The sequence below is a fragment of the Panulirus ornatus genome, chromosome 38, assembly GCF_036320965.1.
Source record: "Panulirus ornatus isolate Po-2019 chromosome 38, ASM3632096v1, whole genome shotgun sequence".
NCBI lineage: Eukaryota > Metazoa > Arthropoda > Malacostraca > Decapoda > Palinuridae > Panulirus > Panulirus ornatus.
In genome coordinates, this window is record NC_092261.1 from 6,238,964 (window position 1) to 6,254,788 (window position 15,825).

A 15,825-nucleotide genomic window follows, 5' to 3' on the forward strand; every position below is an offset into this window, starting at 1 on the left:
CCATTCAAACTCACCTTCCAATTGAATTGACCCTCAACCCTACTGTACCTAATAACCTTGCTCTTATTCACATTTACTCTTAACTTTCTTCTTTCACACACTTTACCAAACTCAGTCACCAGCTTCTGCAGTTTCTCACATGAATCAGCCACCAGCGCTGTATCATCAGCGAACAACAACTGACTCACTTCCCAAGCTCTCTCATCCCCAACAGACTTGCCCCTCTTTCCAAAACTCTTGCATTCACCTCCCTAACAACCCCATCCATAAACAAATTAAACAACCATGGAGACATCACACACCCCTGCCGCAAACCTACATTCACTGAGAACCAATCACTTTCCTCTCTTCCTACACGTACACATGCCTTACATCCTCGATAAAAACTTTTCACTGCTTCTAACAACTTGCCTCCTACACCATATATTCTTAATACCTTCCACAGAGCATCTCTATCAACTCTATCATATGCCTTCTCCAGATCCATAAATGCTACATACAAATCCATTTGCTTTTCTAAGTATTTCTCACATACATTCTTCAAAGCAAACACCTGATCCACACATCCTCTACCACTTCTGAAACCACACTGCTCTTCCCCAATCTGATGCTCTGTACATGCCTTCACCCTCTCAATCAATACCCTCCCATATAATTTGCCAGGAATACACAACAAACTTATACCTCTGTAATTTGAGCACTCACTCTTATCCCCCTTGCCTTTGTACAATGGCACTATGCACACATTCCGCCAATCCTCAGGCACCTCACCATGAGTCATACATACATTAAATAACCTTACCAACCAGTCAACAATACAGTCACCCCCTTTTTTGATAAATTCCACTGCAATACCATCCAAACCTGCTGCCTTGCCGGCTTTCATCTTCCGCAAAGCCTTTGCTACCTCTTCTCTGTTTACCAACTCATTTTCCCTAACCCTCGCACTTTGCACACCACATCGACCAAAACACCCTATATCTGCCACTCTATCATCAAACACATTCAACAAACCTTCAAAATACTCACTCCATCTCCTTCTCACATCACCACTACTTGTTATCACCTCCCCATTTGCGCCCTTCACTGAAGTTCCCATTTGCTCCCTTGTCTTACGCACTTTATTTACCTCCTTCCAGAACATCTTTTTATTCTCCCTAAAATTTAATGATACTCTCTCACCCCAACTCTCATTTGCCCTTTTTTTCACCTCTTGCACCTTTCTCTTGACCTCCTGTCTCTTTCTTTTATACGTCTCCCACTCAATTTCATTTTTTCCCTGCAAAAATCGTCCAAATGCCTCTCTCTTCTCTTTCACTAATACTCTTACTTCTTCATCCCACCACTCACTACCCTTTCTAATCAACCCACCTCCCACTCTTCTCATGCCACAAACATCTTTTGCGCAATCCATCACTGATTCCCTAAATACATCCCATTCCTCCCCCACTCCCCTTACTTCCATTGTTCTCACCTTTTTCCATTCTGTACTCAGTCTCTCCTGGTACTTCCTCACACAAGTCTCCTTCCCAAGCTCACTTACTCTCACCACCCTCTTCACCCCAACATTCACTCTTCTTTTCTGAAAACCCATACAAATCTTCACCTTAGCCTCCACAAGATAATGATCAGACATCCCTCCAGTTGCACCTCTCAGCACATTAACATCCAAAAGTCTCTCTTTCGCGCGCCTGTCAATTAACACGTAATCCAATAACGCTCTCTGGCCATCTCTCCTACTTACATAAGTATACTTATGTATATCTCGCTTTTTAAACCAGGTATTCCCAATCATCAGTCCTTTTTCAGCACATAAATCTACAAGCTCTTCACCATTTCCATTTACAACACTGAACACCCCATGTATACCAATTATTCCCTCAACTGCCTCATTACTCACCTTTGCATTCATATATATATATATATATATATATATATATATATATATATATATATATATATATATATATATATATATATATCTGGAAGTGGATCTGGCAGCGGATGGAACCATGGAAGCGGAAGTGGATCACAGGGTGGGGGAGGGGGCGAAAATTCTGGGGGCCTTGAAGAATGTGTGGAAGTCGAGAACATTATCTCGGAAAGCAAAAATGGGTATGTTTGAAGGTATAGTGGTTCCAACAATGTTGTATGGTTGCGAGGCGTGGGCTATGGATAGAGTTGTGCGCAGGAGGATGGATGTGCTGGAAATGAGATGTTTGAGGACAATGTGTGGTGTGAGGTGGTTTGATCGAGTGAGTAACGTAAGGGTAAGAGAGATGTGTGGAAATAAAAAGAGCGTGGTTGAGAGAGCAGAAGAGGGTGTTTTGAAATGGTTTGGTCACATGGAGAGAATGAGTGAGGAAAGATTGACCAAGAGGATATATGTGTCGGAGGTGGAGGGAACGAGGAGAAGAGGGAGACCAAATTGGAGGTGGAAAGATGGAGTGAAAAAGATTTTGTGTGATCGGGGCCTGAACATGCAGGAGGGTGAAAGGAGGGCAAGGAATAGAGTGAATTGGAGCGATGTGGTATACCGGGGTTGACGTGCTGTCAGTGGATTGAATCAAGGCATGTGAAGCGTCTGGGGTAAACCATGGAAAGCTGTGTAGGTATGTATATTTGCGTGTGTGGACGTATGTATATACATGTGTATGGGGGGGGTTGGGCCATTTCTTTCGTCTGTTTCCTTGCGCTACCTCGCAAACGCGGGAGACAGCGACAAAGTATAAAAAAAAAAAAATATATATATATATATATATATATATATATATATATATATATATATATATATATATATATATATATATATATATATATATGTGTGTGTGTGTGTGTGTGTGCAAACATACATAGAAGTAAAAACATAGAATGCATACACAGAGTCAAGGGGTGGGATAGTGAAAGTGTTGAGACTCTTCCCGTAATACAAGTAGTAGTACACACACACACACATTCCCTACGCCGCAGTGTGGTTCACCTTCCCCTCTCCAGTAGGTATTACTTTGGCTTTTGCACCTGAGAGCTGGCTACTTGTGAGCCCCCACCACTAGCTAGACCATGCAATACTCGGCAAGCTGTTGCGTCACATGATTATTGTGTGGCTTTCGCTACACGTCGAAGCTTTGGAACTGTCTTCTTTCTCATGTCTATCTCATTAACTATGACCTGGCACATCTCAAAAGACAGGTCTTTCACTTTCTCAAATTCGCAAATACTTTCCCTTGTCATTTCTTTCCTATTTCATAATACTCTATATATTTCAATGAAGGCCCAGCCTTGTTGTGAACTTTTGTCCGTGACTGGAGCCTTCGACATAATATATATATATATATATATATATATATATATATATATATATATATATATATATATATATATATATATACAGTAGGGTTGAGGGTCAAGTCAATTGGGAGGTGAGTTTGAATGGAGAAAAACTGGAGGAAGTGAAGTGTTTTAGATATCTGGGAGTGGATCTGTCAGCGGATGGAACCATGGAAGCGGAAGTGGATCATAGGGTGGGGGAGGGGGCGAAAATTTTGGGAGCCTTGAAAAATGTGTGGAAGTCGAGAACATTATCTCGGAAAGCAAAAATGGGTATGTTTGAAGGAATAGTGGTTCCAACAATGTTGTATGGTTGCGAGGCGTGGGCTATGGATAGAGTTGTGTGCAGGAGGATGGATGTGCTGGAAATGAGATGTTTGAGGACAATGTGTGGTGTGAGGTGGTTTGATCGAGTAAGTAACGTAAGGGTAAGAGAGATGTGTGGAAATAAAAAGAGCGTGGTTGAGAGAGCAGAAGAGGGTGTTTTGAAATGGTTTGGGCACATGGAGAGAATGAGTGAGGAAAGATTGACCAAGAGGATATATGTGTCGGAGGTGGAGGGAACGAGGAGAAGAGGGAGGCCAAATTGGAGGTGGAAAGATGGAGTGAAAAAGATTTTGTGTGATCGGGGCCTGAACATGCAGGAGGGTGAAAGGAGGGCAAGAAATAGAGTGAATTGGAGCGATGTGGTATACAGGGGTTGACGTGCTGTCAGTGGATTGAATCAAGGCATGTGAAGCGTCTGGGGTAAACCATGGAAAGCTGTGTAGGTATGTATATTTGCGTGTGTGGACGTGTGTATGTACGTGTGTATGGGGGTTGGGCCATTTCTTTCGTCTGTTTCCTTGCGCTACCTCGCAAACGCGGGAGACAGCGACAAAGTATAAAAAAAAAAAAAAAAAAAATATATATATATATATATGTGTGTGTGTGTGTGTGTGTGTGTGTGTGTGTGTGTGTGTGATCGGGGCCTGAACATGCAGGAGGGTGAAAGGAGGGCAAAGAATAGAGTGAATTGGAGCGATGTGGTATACCGGGGTTGACGTGCTGTCAGTGGATTGAATCAAGGCATGTGTATGTGGGTGGGTTGGGCCATTTCTTTCGTCTGTTTCCTTGCGCTACCTCGCAAACGCGGGAGACCGGCAAAAAAAAAAAAAAAAAAAAATATATATATATATATATATATATATATATATATATATATATATATATATATATATTTTTTTTTTTTTTTCTTCTTTCAAACTATTCGCCATTTCCCGCATTAGCGAGGTAGCGTTAAGAACAGAGGACTGGGCCTTTGAGGGAATACCCTCACCTGGCCCAATTCTCTGTTCCTTCTTTTGGAAAATTAAAAAAAAAACGAGAGGGGAGGATTTCCAGCCCCCCGCTCCCTCCCCTTTTAGTCGCCTTCTACGACACGCAGGGAATACGTGGGAAGTATTCTTTCTCCCCTATCCCCAGGGAAAATATATATATATATATATATATATATATATATATATATATATATATATATATATATATATATATATATATATATATATATATATATAATGTGCGGGTTGTAAGTCTGTTCTTAGATTACTTTGTGATATGTTTAATTAATTGAGATGAATACTAACCAAACGATGAAATATTTTTCTGAAATACTGAGTAGACAAGTGTGACTATTTTTCCAGCAGGATTTGCCCTCAGGCAGATGCCTTAACGACTCCAGAGAATTAAAGTATTTGTAAATAAAACATCATTTACCAAGATATGCAAGTTTAAGGTACGTATAGATTATTTGCTGGTGTATTATTTTTTATGTTTTTAGCAGGAAACCATCAGTCTTGTATTTCACTTTTAGCAAAACCTTCATGAACGTAAGTACACTAAAGTTGTTATTGTGCCGACTACTCGGCACCGACAGTTGATTGTACAAAGATCGTATTTTATATTGTTTAATTTATGCTTCTATGTTACTTTAAGGTAGTTTAAGACCAGTGGTAGAGCCTCTGATCATGACCTATGAACTTAGACCAGTTACTGTGGAATTAGAAGCTAGACACCGAATGCGTTCCCGTCACGTAACTGAATGTGGAGGAAAGCAAACTTGCATTTCTAAAACGATAATTATATTCTAGATTATCAACTGCTGTTAAAGCGAAAATAGCTGAATGCTTTCAGCATTTAAAACAGTTTGATGAAAGGTTGCTGCTTAACTGAGCACAAAGTTGATAGAGAGTTCTAAACGCCCTTACAGAAAGGGTTTTTGGTTCAGCAGCATGGTAATTGTCTAGTTTAGCTCGGCATGGCTATTACGTTTCGGAATTGGTTACATAAGTTTTAGACGCTCGATATACTTCTTAATGATTGCAGAACTACTTGCAGAGGGCTTATTAGATGTCCTTCGTAATGTATTATATTGAATAGAACAATAGTGATATTTCTGCAATCTTTTTGGGAAGTCAATATAAATGTAGGCAGTACACTTGAAAGAAATGAACATTACCTATGTACATTTCACTTTACCTCCCTAGCAGTCAGGATTTAACTTGCTGTTCAGTATTCTAGCGAAATATACTAGCCACTCGTGAAAATACCCTGTCAGCGTAGCACCAAATGTTAAACATGTGACATTCCATCCTCTACAGGAGACAAATATTTTTATGGCACAGTATATTTCTGCTATGATTTCAGCAAAAAGGCTAGGTTTTATATAGGTTCTGCTGATATTGATTGTTACCATCTTTTACATTTAACAACTGCTATCATCTTATTTGATACCAGTGAAAAAAAATATCCCAACTAAATTTCCTTTGCTGTTAATTTCTTCTCTGAATGTCATTGTAACACTGCAGCACACAGTTAGTCAATATTGGCTCATAGCAATGAGGAATTAAGGTAGACAAATACTAGTAGGACCTTTATTTTAGCTCAGACCAGGGAACAGTTTTAGAATCCTTTCAGTGGTATTTGTCAGTGCCATCCACGTAGTTCTGTTTTATCAAAATTGTTGTGAATGCTCCAACTCAGTAAAATACAAAATTCCTTAATTTAACGGTATAGGTACAGAAAATAAATGTCGTATCTGCAGTACTTTCCACATTAATAGGATGAGGGTCACTGCCAGTTTGAATAGTACTTCTTAATCTTTATGGTTAGACATTAGACTTTTTTAGAAGCAGCACTTTTTTCAGGAGGTAACTGAAAAGTAAAGAGTATTGACTGTGTTTAGACTGATGTAAATTACAAACACTCAAGACATTATAAAGTATGTATGTTGTAAGCAATACTTGAGACATTCAAGGCATCTCTTGAAATACAGCAAATTGATTTCATCTTGTTCTGTCAGTTATGGCTTTACAGACCAGTGAATAACAATATTTGTATGTTCTGAATGCTTATATATAACATTGAATAGTGCAGTGCTCTTTGTTTTATAATTCGTATAACTCATTAAAAAGATAATTTCATATTATTGCATCATCAATAAAGATATATTTATATAGTCAGTATATGAGAACACAGAATTGTATTTGAGGGTAGGGCTGATTTACATGAGTGTTACTCTTATTATGATTAACAAAAATGTTAGAGTTCAGAATAATATCTTACCATTAATTTTTATGCAATGTCTGTATTACTGCAGCAAAATGTCTGAGCTGTCATGTTGCTTATGAAGATTGATTTTGATAATTCAGAACATTTTAGTTGATTCTCTCCCAGAACAGGGCATTTCACACCCCCAAACATTTCTGGGGATGCCAAGGACAGCATATCAAAACAGATGGCTTGAACTTAGGGCAGTTCCACCAGAATTAAGACATTTAGTCACATAGCATTTTGCAAGTTTTAACCCAAAACTTTAAGTTCCAGTTTGTGAGTACCACAGAGGTAATGTATGACTTTGGATGAAATGGATATTAATGGGCTGCTTATACAGGTTGCACTTCCCTAATCTAGCACTCTGTGGTCTGGCAACTCCTATGGTCTGGCACATTTTGAATCTGCCTCCATTAGTTTGTGTATCTGCCACCAGTGTTAGCAGTGTTACAGCACCAAAATCTGTTTACACTGCAGCTAAGTTAATTAACAGTTATGTTAATTTCTCATAGTCCCAGAACAAGTGTATAATGCTGACAAATCTGCCCTGTATTGGCATTGTATACCAAGAAAAACCATTGCCCAAGAAATTGAGGAGTCTCCATCTGGAGGTAAGGAATCCAAAGATTGGGGTAACATTTTTTGGGTGCAGCAATGCTACAGGAACACATAAAACCAAGCTGATGGTAATTGGTAAGAGTGTTCGTCCGAGGGCCTTTAAATGGATCATTTCCCGTATTCCGGCATTTTCTGTGGTCCAACAATGGCTAGGTCCCAAGGTTGCTGGATTAAAGAGGTACAACCTGTACTTAGAAGTGGTTTGGGCTATGATTTGGGGCAATGTCATTCCTTGTACAGTATGATTTAAGTGATAATGGTGCGAGGTATGGGTGGAGGAGGTTGGATTTGTTGGAGCTGAAATGTTTCAGCACAATATGTGTTATGAGGTAGTTTGATCAAGTAAGTAATGAAAGTAAAAGAGAGATGCAGAAATAAAAAGGGGGTGGTTGAGAGATCTGAGGAGGGTGTGCAGAAATGGTTCAGACATATGGAGGGAATAAATGAGGAAAGGTTGTTATTAAAGTTATGTGTCAAAGTGAATGGAAGAAGAACAGGGAGACCATATTGGAAATGTAAGGATGGAACAAAAAAGATTTTGAGTAAGGGTGAAAGGCCTACATAGGATAGAGTGAACTGGAATGATTTGGTATACTAGGATCGACGTGCCATCAATAGACTGAACCAAGGCATGTAAAGCATTTAGGATTAGCCATGGAAATGTTAGTGGAGCATGGTTTTGGACATGGAGCTGTGGTTTGTTACATTGCACATGACAGCTAGAGAATGAACAAGATCAAATGCAGCCTTTTCTCATTTCTTCCAAGCACTACCCCACTGATGCGGGAACAGTGATCAAGTATGAAAGAAGGCAAAAAGATGAAGATGGCTATGATGATCAGGGAGTGTGTGGGTTAAAAATGAAACACTTGTATAAATGAACAGATCCTATAAAAACCTCAGCTGACTTCACCCAGAAGCCAATAATTACTTTAAATTTCAAATTATAGTTGAAATATTCTAAAGGCGTTGTCATCCTTCTATTACATTGACTGTATGCTGCAGGGGAAAGCGAACACAGCAAAGACAGTCAGTGAATGAATTTCCTGACAGTTAAATGTAGACATATTAACTATTTATTTATTATATTATTTATTTTGCTTTGTCGCTGTCTCCCGCGTTTGCAAGGAAGCGCAAGGAAACAGACGAAAGAAATGGCCCAACCCACCCCCATACACATGTATATACATACACGTCCACACACGCAAATATACATACCTATACATCTCAGTGTACACATGTATATACACACACAAACATATACATATATACACATGTACATAATTCATACTGTCTGCCTTTATTTATTCCCATAGCCACCTAGCCACACATGGAATAACATCCCCCTCCCCCCCTCATGTGTGTGAGGTAGCGCTAGTAAAAGACAACAAAGGCCCCATTCATTCACACTCAGTCTCTGGCTGTCATGTGATAATGCCCGAAACCACAGCTCCCTTTCCACATCCAGGCCCCACAGAACTTTCCATGGTTTACCCCAGACGCTTCACATGCCGTGATTCAATTTACCATGAATACTCAACAGATTTATACCTCTGTAATTTGAGCACTCACTCTTATCCCCTTTGCCTTTGTACAATGGCACTATGCAAGCATTCTGCCAATCCTCAGGCACCTCACCATGAATCATACATACATTAAATAACCTTACCAACCAGTTAACAATACAGTCACCCCCTTTTTTTAATAAATTCCACAGCAATACCATTCAAACCTACTGCCTTGCCGGCTTTCATCTTCCGCAAAGCTTTTACTACCTTTTCTCTGTTTACCAAATCATTTTCCCTAACCCTCTCACTTTGCACACCACCTCGACCAAAACACCCTATATCTGCCACTCTATCATCAAACACATTCAACAAACCTTCAAAATACTCACTCCATCTCCTTCTCACATCACCACTACTTGTTATCACCTCCCCATTATCCCTCTTCACTGAATTTCCCATTTGCTCACTTGTCTTATGCACTTTATTTACCTCCTTCCAGAACATCTTTTTATTCTCCCTAAAATTTAATGATACTCTCTCACCCCAACTCTCATTTGCCCTCTTATTAACTATAACATCTTATTTCAAATAATATCTTAGATAAGGCATCTTTAGATTGCCCTGGGAACTTAAGTGACATTTTTATAGGTTCTGTTAATTTCTAGAAGTTTTTAATTTTACAGCATATTTTACCTGATCATATCCCTCCTATTATCATTATTGATTGCTGAAGGATGAAAAAATAATGCTCCATAGCACACTCTCCCAATCTGAATCACTTCTGATAAGTACAGGGAATGCTTTGATATGCATTTCTTCCATTTTTATAAGTGCCCTTAAACTGGAACTTTATCAAAATTTATTTAAGTAGTAAATACTTTTGGCAAACTGCCTTATGATGATGGACACTACAAGTGCAAAAACAAACTTTTGCACTGCAATTACTTTCATAAATGCACCATATACTTTACACTGATGGTCCTGGCTAAATGTAGTTGGAACACATAGATGGGATGTGCCTCTTATATGAAATGGATGGCCCAGTATGAATTAAACCTTGAATTGCAGTCTTTACTTTACTAATTGGAAAATACTTTGGCATATGTGCAATCTTTTCCCCCTGTTTTGACTGTAAGATCCTTGTTATTCTTGGCTAGATTTAAATGGAACACATAAAAGGCATGTGCTTCTTACATTATATGTGTATTTCATTAAAAATTGGAGTGATACATTGATGTTATGAGAATGAAATGAAAATTATTGTTAGGACATGAGACATTTAACAATCATAGACAAACTATTTTTCAAAATTTTCAAGTTTTTTCTAACAATCTGTTTTCTCTTCCAGAGTAGGCAAACAATGAATAAAGCCAAAACAAAATTTGTGGCTGAGTCCAAAAAGCAGCATGCTCAAGAAAATAAGAAAAGGAAGGTACAAGAGGTTTATGATAAAAAAACTTTCAGCGCTGTTTTTCCACTCAACTTTCAAGAGAATGATATGATGACTGCTGATCCAACACTAAATGCAATTTCAAAAAGAAAAGTGAAGCAGATTTATGCTGCTAGAAATGATGGGAATGAATCAGCAGAACTAACAGAAACGGAGCAGAAATCATTCCATCGCTTCATGAAAAAGATTGAACGAAATTTAAGATTTAGAAAAGTAAAGGAGAAAAAGTATGAATATGAATCAAAAAAACAAGGTGAAAATGAATTTGTAAAGCCTAGAAAGAAGGTTCCAGGAAAGTACCTTAACATTAACTATGCTGATGACCCAGACATTGTCAAATACAATGGATTCTACATCAAGAAAAAAGCTGTGAAAGAGTTGAATAAGTTAAAAGGTCAGTGATATATATTTTTGTAAGAAGTGTTCTCTAGTGCTGTATACATTGCAGTTACTATTTCTGCAAAGTATTTTTCTAATCATTAGTGTGAGTTATGGACCCTAATTACAAAAGATTGAAAGAAGGTGCATATATTTGAAATGAAATGATGATGGAAATTTTGGTGTAAGAAGTATGGTTTCCTGCTGAGTATGATTGAAAGAGCTGAGCAGGGTGTGCTGAATTGGTTTGGACATATTGAAAGGTTGTTGAAGAGAGATTGCCCAAGAGAATGTACATGTCGAAAGTGCAAAGAGCATGGGAGAGGGGTAGACCAAGAAAGAGATGGAAGGATGAACAGAAAGAGGCTTTGAGTTGTTGGGGCCTGAGCTTATAGGAGAATGAGAAACTTTCATAGGATACAACAAATGGGGTGTAATCATGTACAAAAGGCCACATTCTGTCAGCAGTCTGTCGGCTTTGGCTGTGGTTTGGAATTTCTGTCTTCAAAGCATTATACATGACAGCTAGGGAAAGCATATGAGGAAATGAGGCATGTTTATCTGCTCCTGGCACGACCTTTCCACATAGAAAACATCAAACTAGTACAGACAAGATGAAAAGGATTTTATCACAGCAGGATTTTTTATGTGAAGTATCTGTTATCAGTGGGTGTGATGCATCTTTGTTCCTTAATCAAAAAAAAAATTAGGAAATATTGTGTATGTACTAATGCAATTTCATAAAGGTATATGTGCACGATTGCATCAAATACACAAAATTTTGCTTTACTTGTCATGAGTTTTGCACCAGCATAGCAAAACAAAGATGCCTTTTCCATATATTTTGTTGAATTAGGATTAACTAATTCTCTCACCTTCAAAATGAATTATTGTGTAAAGAATTTATATAGCAAAGTGTTCTTTCATCCCTCTCTATGGATGTGTGTGCAGAAGGGAATTTTCACTGTTATAGTTAACTATAATACTTATACCAATATCTCTGAGATGGATGTATGTTTCAGAGACATTGCAATACTCTTAAGTTTAGGTGCACTGTGAAATGAAAGGGCTATTAAGATCAATATTTACATTTTTAAGTTCATGTTTTGCTCCCCAGATCGACTAATTGGAGAGGAGCTTCCTGAACATGAACTACGAAGTGAATTGCGACTCGCCTGTCGAAAGCAAGAACGATTGTTAAAGAAAGAGAAGAAGAATACAATTGCCAAGTGATTTTTTCTACAGTTGTCATTGTTCTTATGCTGTAAATTAGAATTTTTCATTTGTTTGGTTTATAATCATTTTCATGCAAAACCCTGTTAACAACTGAACAACTTCATATTTACAGTTCTGTTTATCTGTTCATTAGCATGTTTTTTACATGTGTTATTTGTCTATTCTTTACATATCTCTGATGCCTTCCAACAGTTTTCCAAATGTCCTTGCTGGAGCTGAACATATATTTTCATTGTAAATAGTAAATAGTGTGAACTAAATATGAAAACTTTTGAGAGCTGGATCAGCAGAGAAAGACTAAATTTTTACCAACATTGCTACATAAATAGTTTTATATCTGATGAAGATTTCAAGGTCAGGGGTCAAAGGGTAAGGTCACAAGTTCTTTTGTAATGAAGTGTTACTAAATAATTTTGTAAAGAATCTGTAGACATATGTAAACCAAACTTATATCACTCATACTACATAAAACGTTTATATATTATTAAGTTCCCGAGACAAGGTTCAGAGATCAAGGCCACAAGGTGTCTCATTTTAGGGGAATAAAAAACATGCAGAAGGAATGATTTTATAGGCACTTTTTTCTTTTTCTGTGAATGCATTGCTTTCTCATTTTCTATTCTGAACTGTACTCATTCACATAAAACCACATCTTCAGTTTCTAGCGTGAAAGAAAAGTTCAAGATCTGCAAGAGTATGAAGATTTTGATGTGCTCAATGACAAGATTTGTCAAGGATATCTTGTCACAAATACTTTCCTGATTTTTTTTTTCTTATTGTTTCTTGTCTAGTATATGAGAGAACAATATATCAGTTCATGTTAACAAGACTGCAGAGCTGTAGTTTTAGAAAGGGATGAGTGACTAGGGTATGGGGTAAAGTAAGGAATGAAGAGGTTAGAGTAGAATGAATACAGAATAATGCTAAAGGAGTAGTTAATGAAATAAATATCATAGTGTTGGTTTGTATGTTCTCAGGAAAAGACTGAGTGTAGAAAGATCAAGGATTTTCAAATGAGGTTAGTGGAGGAGACATATTTAGGGAATTGAAGGTTGTTTGTATATTCTTGATAAGAGAATACAAGAGGATTAGATATTCATTATGAGAGGATATGAATGGAGGATTATAAAGATGATACCATATATGCAGTCTGTTACAGGTACATTCTGTCTGTAACTTGTTTTTGTATGTTTTATCATAACTTTCATTCTTTCTGTCCTCTACAGATAAAAGACAAAGCAAAAGCATGAATAAGGAAGAAGACGAAACAAAATTTTCTGTGGTAACCACAAACCAAGACCCAGACTTTAGTTGCTGAAATGGATCTTAACTGCTAGAGTATTAAAAATTGTAGAGTTTGTGTCATGTAGAAGGGAAATAAAAGTTCCTCTCCTTCCAAACACTATTAAAGTGTTCAGGTACTGTATTGTGTTGTATCATTAAGATCACACCATAAATTCTCATCCCTTACTGAATAACCTATTTGTGGATTGAAATTGCTCAATTTATCAACCTTAAATCCATATCCTGCTTAGAGTATAAGGTTTTCCTTATAATGGCATGTCTGTAATTTTTTTTTTTTTTTTTTTTTTTTTTTTTTTTTTTTTTAAAGAAGGATCAGGCAGAAAGTAGAAAGCAGATACTGCCAGTTGATCAAGTGTTATTTGACTTATGTTTTGTTTTGTTAAGATCTTTTGCGCCTCTCACCCCATGTTTATGGCGGCAGAATTAAGTTGAAATAAAGATATCACCTAATTTTGTAAGTTCTTGGGTTCCTAGTATAGACAGAAATGGTTCACTGGTAAAATATTATTGAATTATAACCCCAAGACCTCTTCCTCTATATCCTGGATTTTATATTTTTTTTTCCATTTGGAAGTTGTATGATGAAATTTTATTTGTTAAAGTGCTATGTTATATCTTATTAAGGTGTTTTGTTTAGTATATTGTTCAGGGAATAAACATATGTATTTTAACATCCTTTGGAAAGGAAGATGAAACTTTCAGTAATCTAGTCCCATTTACACCATCATTAAATGTTTTAGGTATTGAGCAATACTTGAAAAGTACACACCCTAATTGTAAAGGACTTCAGACTATTTCCAGCCATTTTCTGAACTTAATTAATTTCCCTTTTACTTAAGATGAAGCAATTGGATTCAGCCTCTTACACAACTCGCAGTGTAATCATTTAAATCTAGTCTGCATACTTAGTTGTTTAATTAAATGAGGCATATCTTCATTCATCACTTTTAGTATATTCTTACGTCGCACCCGCCTATAAGTCATTCTTTCTAGCGTCGGCATATGAAATTTTCACCTCATATGTGGATTTGTGATACTTAAATACATTGTTCAGTTTTATTAACCAAGCTTCAAGAAGACAGAAAAGAATTCCTGATACTTAAATACAATGTTCAATATAGGTAAGCCAGACCTTTTATCGAGATACAAAACTAAAGCAGAGGAAAGTTGAAATCACTTAAGACAAAAAAAAAAAAATCATTAAATTTTCGAGACATTGTAAATAAAACGAAGACAATTTATGACAAGACTTTCTTCATACCGGAAAATTAACGGATGTCGAGAAGTTCCATTGATCTTTACAACCAGTTGTTGAAAGAAAATTTCCTCAGCCACAACAAATAGATACGAGTATCACAACGAATGTAAAGACAGACTCAGTAATAAGGTGGAAGACGTAGGTGAAAATTAGGTTAGTCCTAAGAAAATCCACAGACCTTACAATGTAGGCAGTAGATTCTTTTGTGTCATAAGGATGAAGATAATGTAGCTAAGCTCGTAGTACCTCATGGCGGGAACGAGCAAAACGTAAACAAACAAGGCTCACTCGCACATAGCAAAAGCTACGGTCTTCGTTAACGTGTGCTTAAACTCTAATTAACTGGAAGAACATGCCAGATATTAGATCATAGAACTCTAACAAACTGTACGGTTAAAATAGAAGCAATAGTATTATGTGAATATGTGTGGTAATCGGAATAAGTTGTGTATAATCTTCATACAGAGTGAATGCCAATTAGAAAGGAAGAGTAAATAATAATATTTGAGTACCTGTAACATCAAGAAACAGTAATTCAAGATGCCTCCTGTTCGTGTTAAATATGTTGTTTCATTTTCCTCTCAGGTTCGTGTGCATTTGTAATACAAGGCTGCTATTTGATTAAAGGATAGGATTGGGATATGATAAAAGGGTAAATACGTAGTTTAAGGGCATCACTTCAGGGAGTTAGGATTTTGTAGGAACATCTAGGAAAAATGTAGATATATCATATTAAAAGTCTAGTTAGCTATGCATCGTTCTTCACTTTAGATATTGAGTGAGTTTGTCCTAGTGTTCAACAAATGCAATTTCATAAGTCTAGAATAAAGATGCCTCTTTTATAGAATTGATATATTAGTGTTTTTCATATGGAACCTTGTAAAGAATAATATGAGAGTGTGGGGTTTTGCTGTAACACTCTTCAAAATTATCTTTTGATATTGATTAACTCACCACTGGTAGCACCATGAGGATAGGGAAAAATTTAAGGTTAGATTATGATACTAAAATATCGTGAAATTTGGAAATCAAATGGTATGCATTCTTAACATTGCAAGTGCATCAGTGAAGATCTTGATACCATTATCTACATTTAATATAAACATGTGGTGCTCCACTTTTCTCCACCAGTTGCTGTGTTTGGTTTATAATGT

General features: G+C 37.0%; 1 protein-coding gene across 1 annotated transcript in view; it reads left to right on the forward strand.

Annotated features, from left to right (window-relative positions):
- The first annotated feature begins 4,999 nt into the window (after positions 1–4,999).
- Positions 5,000–15,825, forward strand: part of LOC139760845 (uncharacterized) — a 31,141-nt gene continuing 20,315 nt past the window's right edge. The window contains exons 1-3 of the mRNA XM_071684518.1: positions 5,000–5,101; positions 11,990–12,101; positions 13,335–15,256. Coding sequence (XP_071540619.1) covers positions 15,212–15,256 — 45 coding nt within the window. The 5' untranslated portion in view covers positions 5,000–5,101; positions 11,990–12,101; positions 13,335–15,211. The remainder of the gene's footprint in view (positions 5,102–11,989; positions 12,102–13,334; positions 15,257–15,825) is intronic.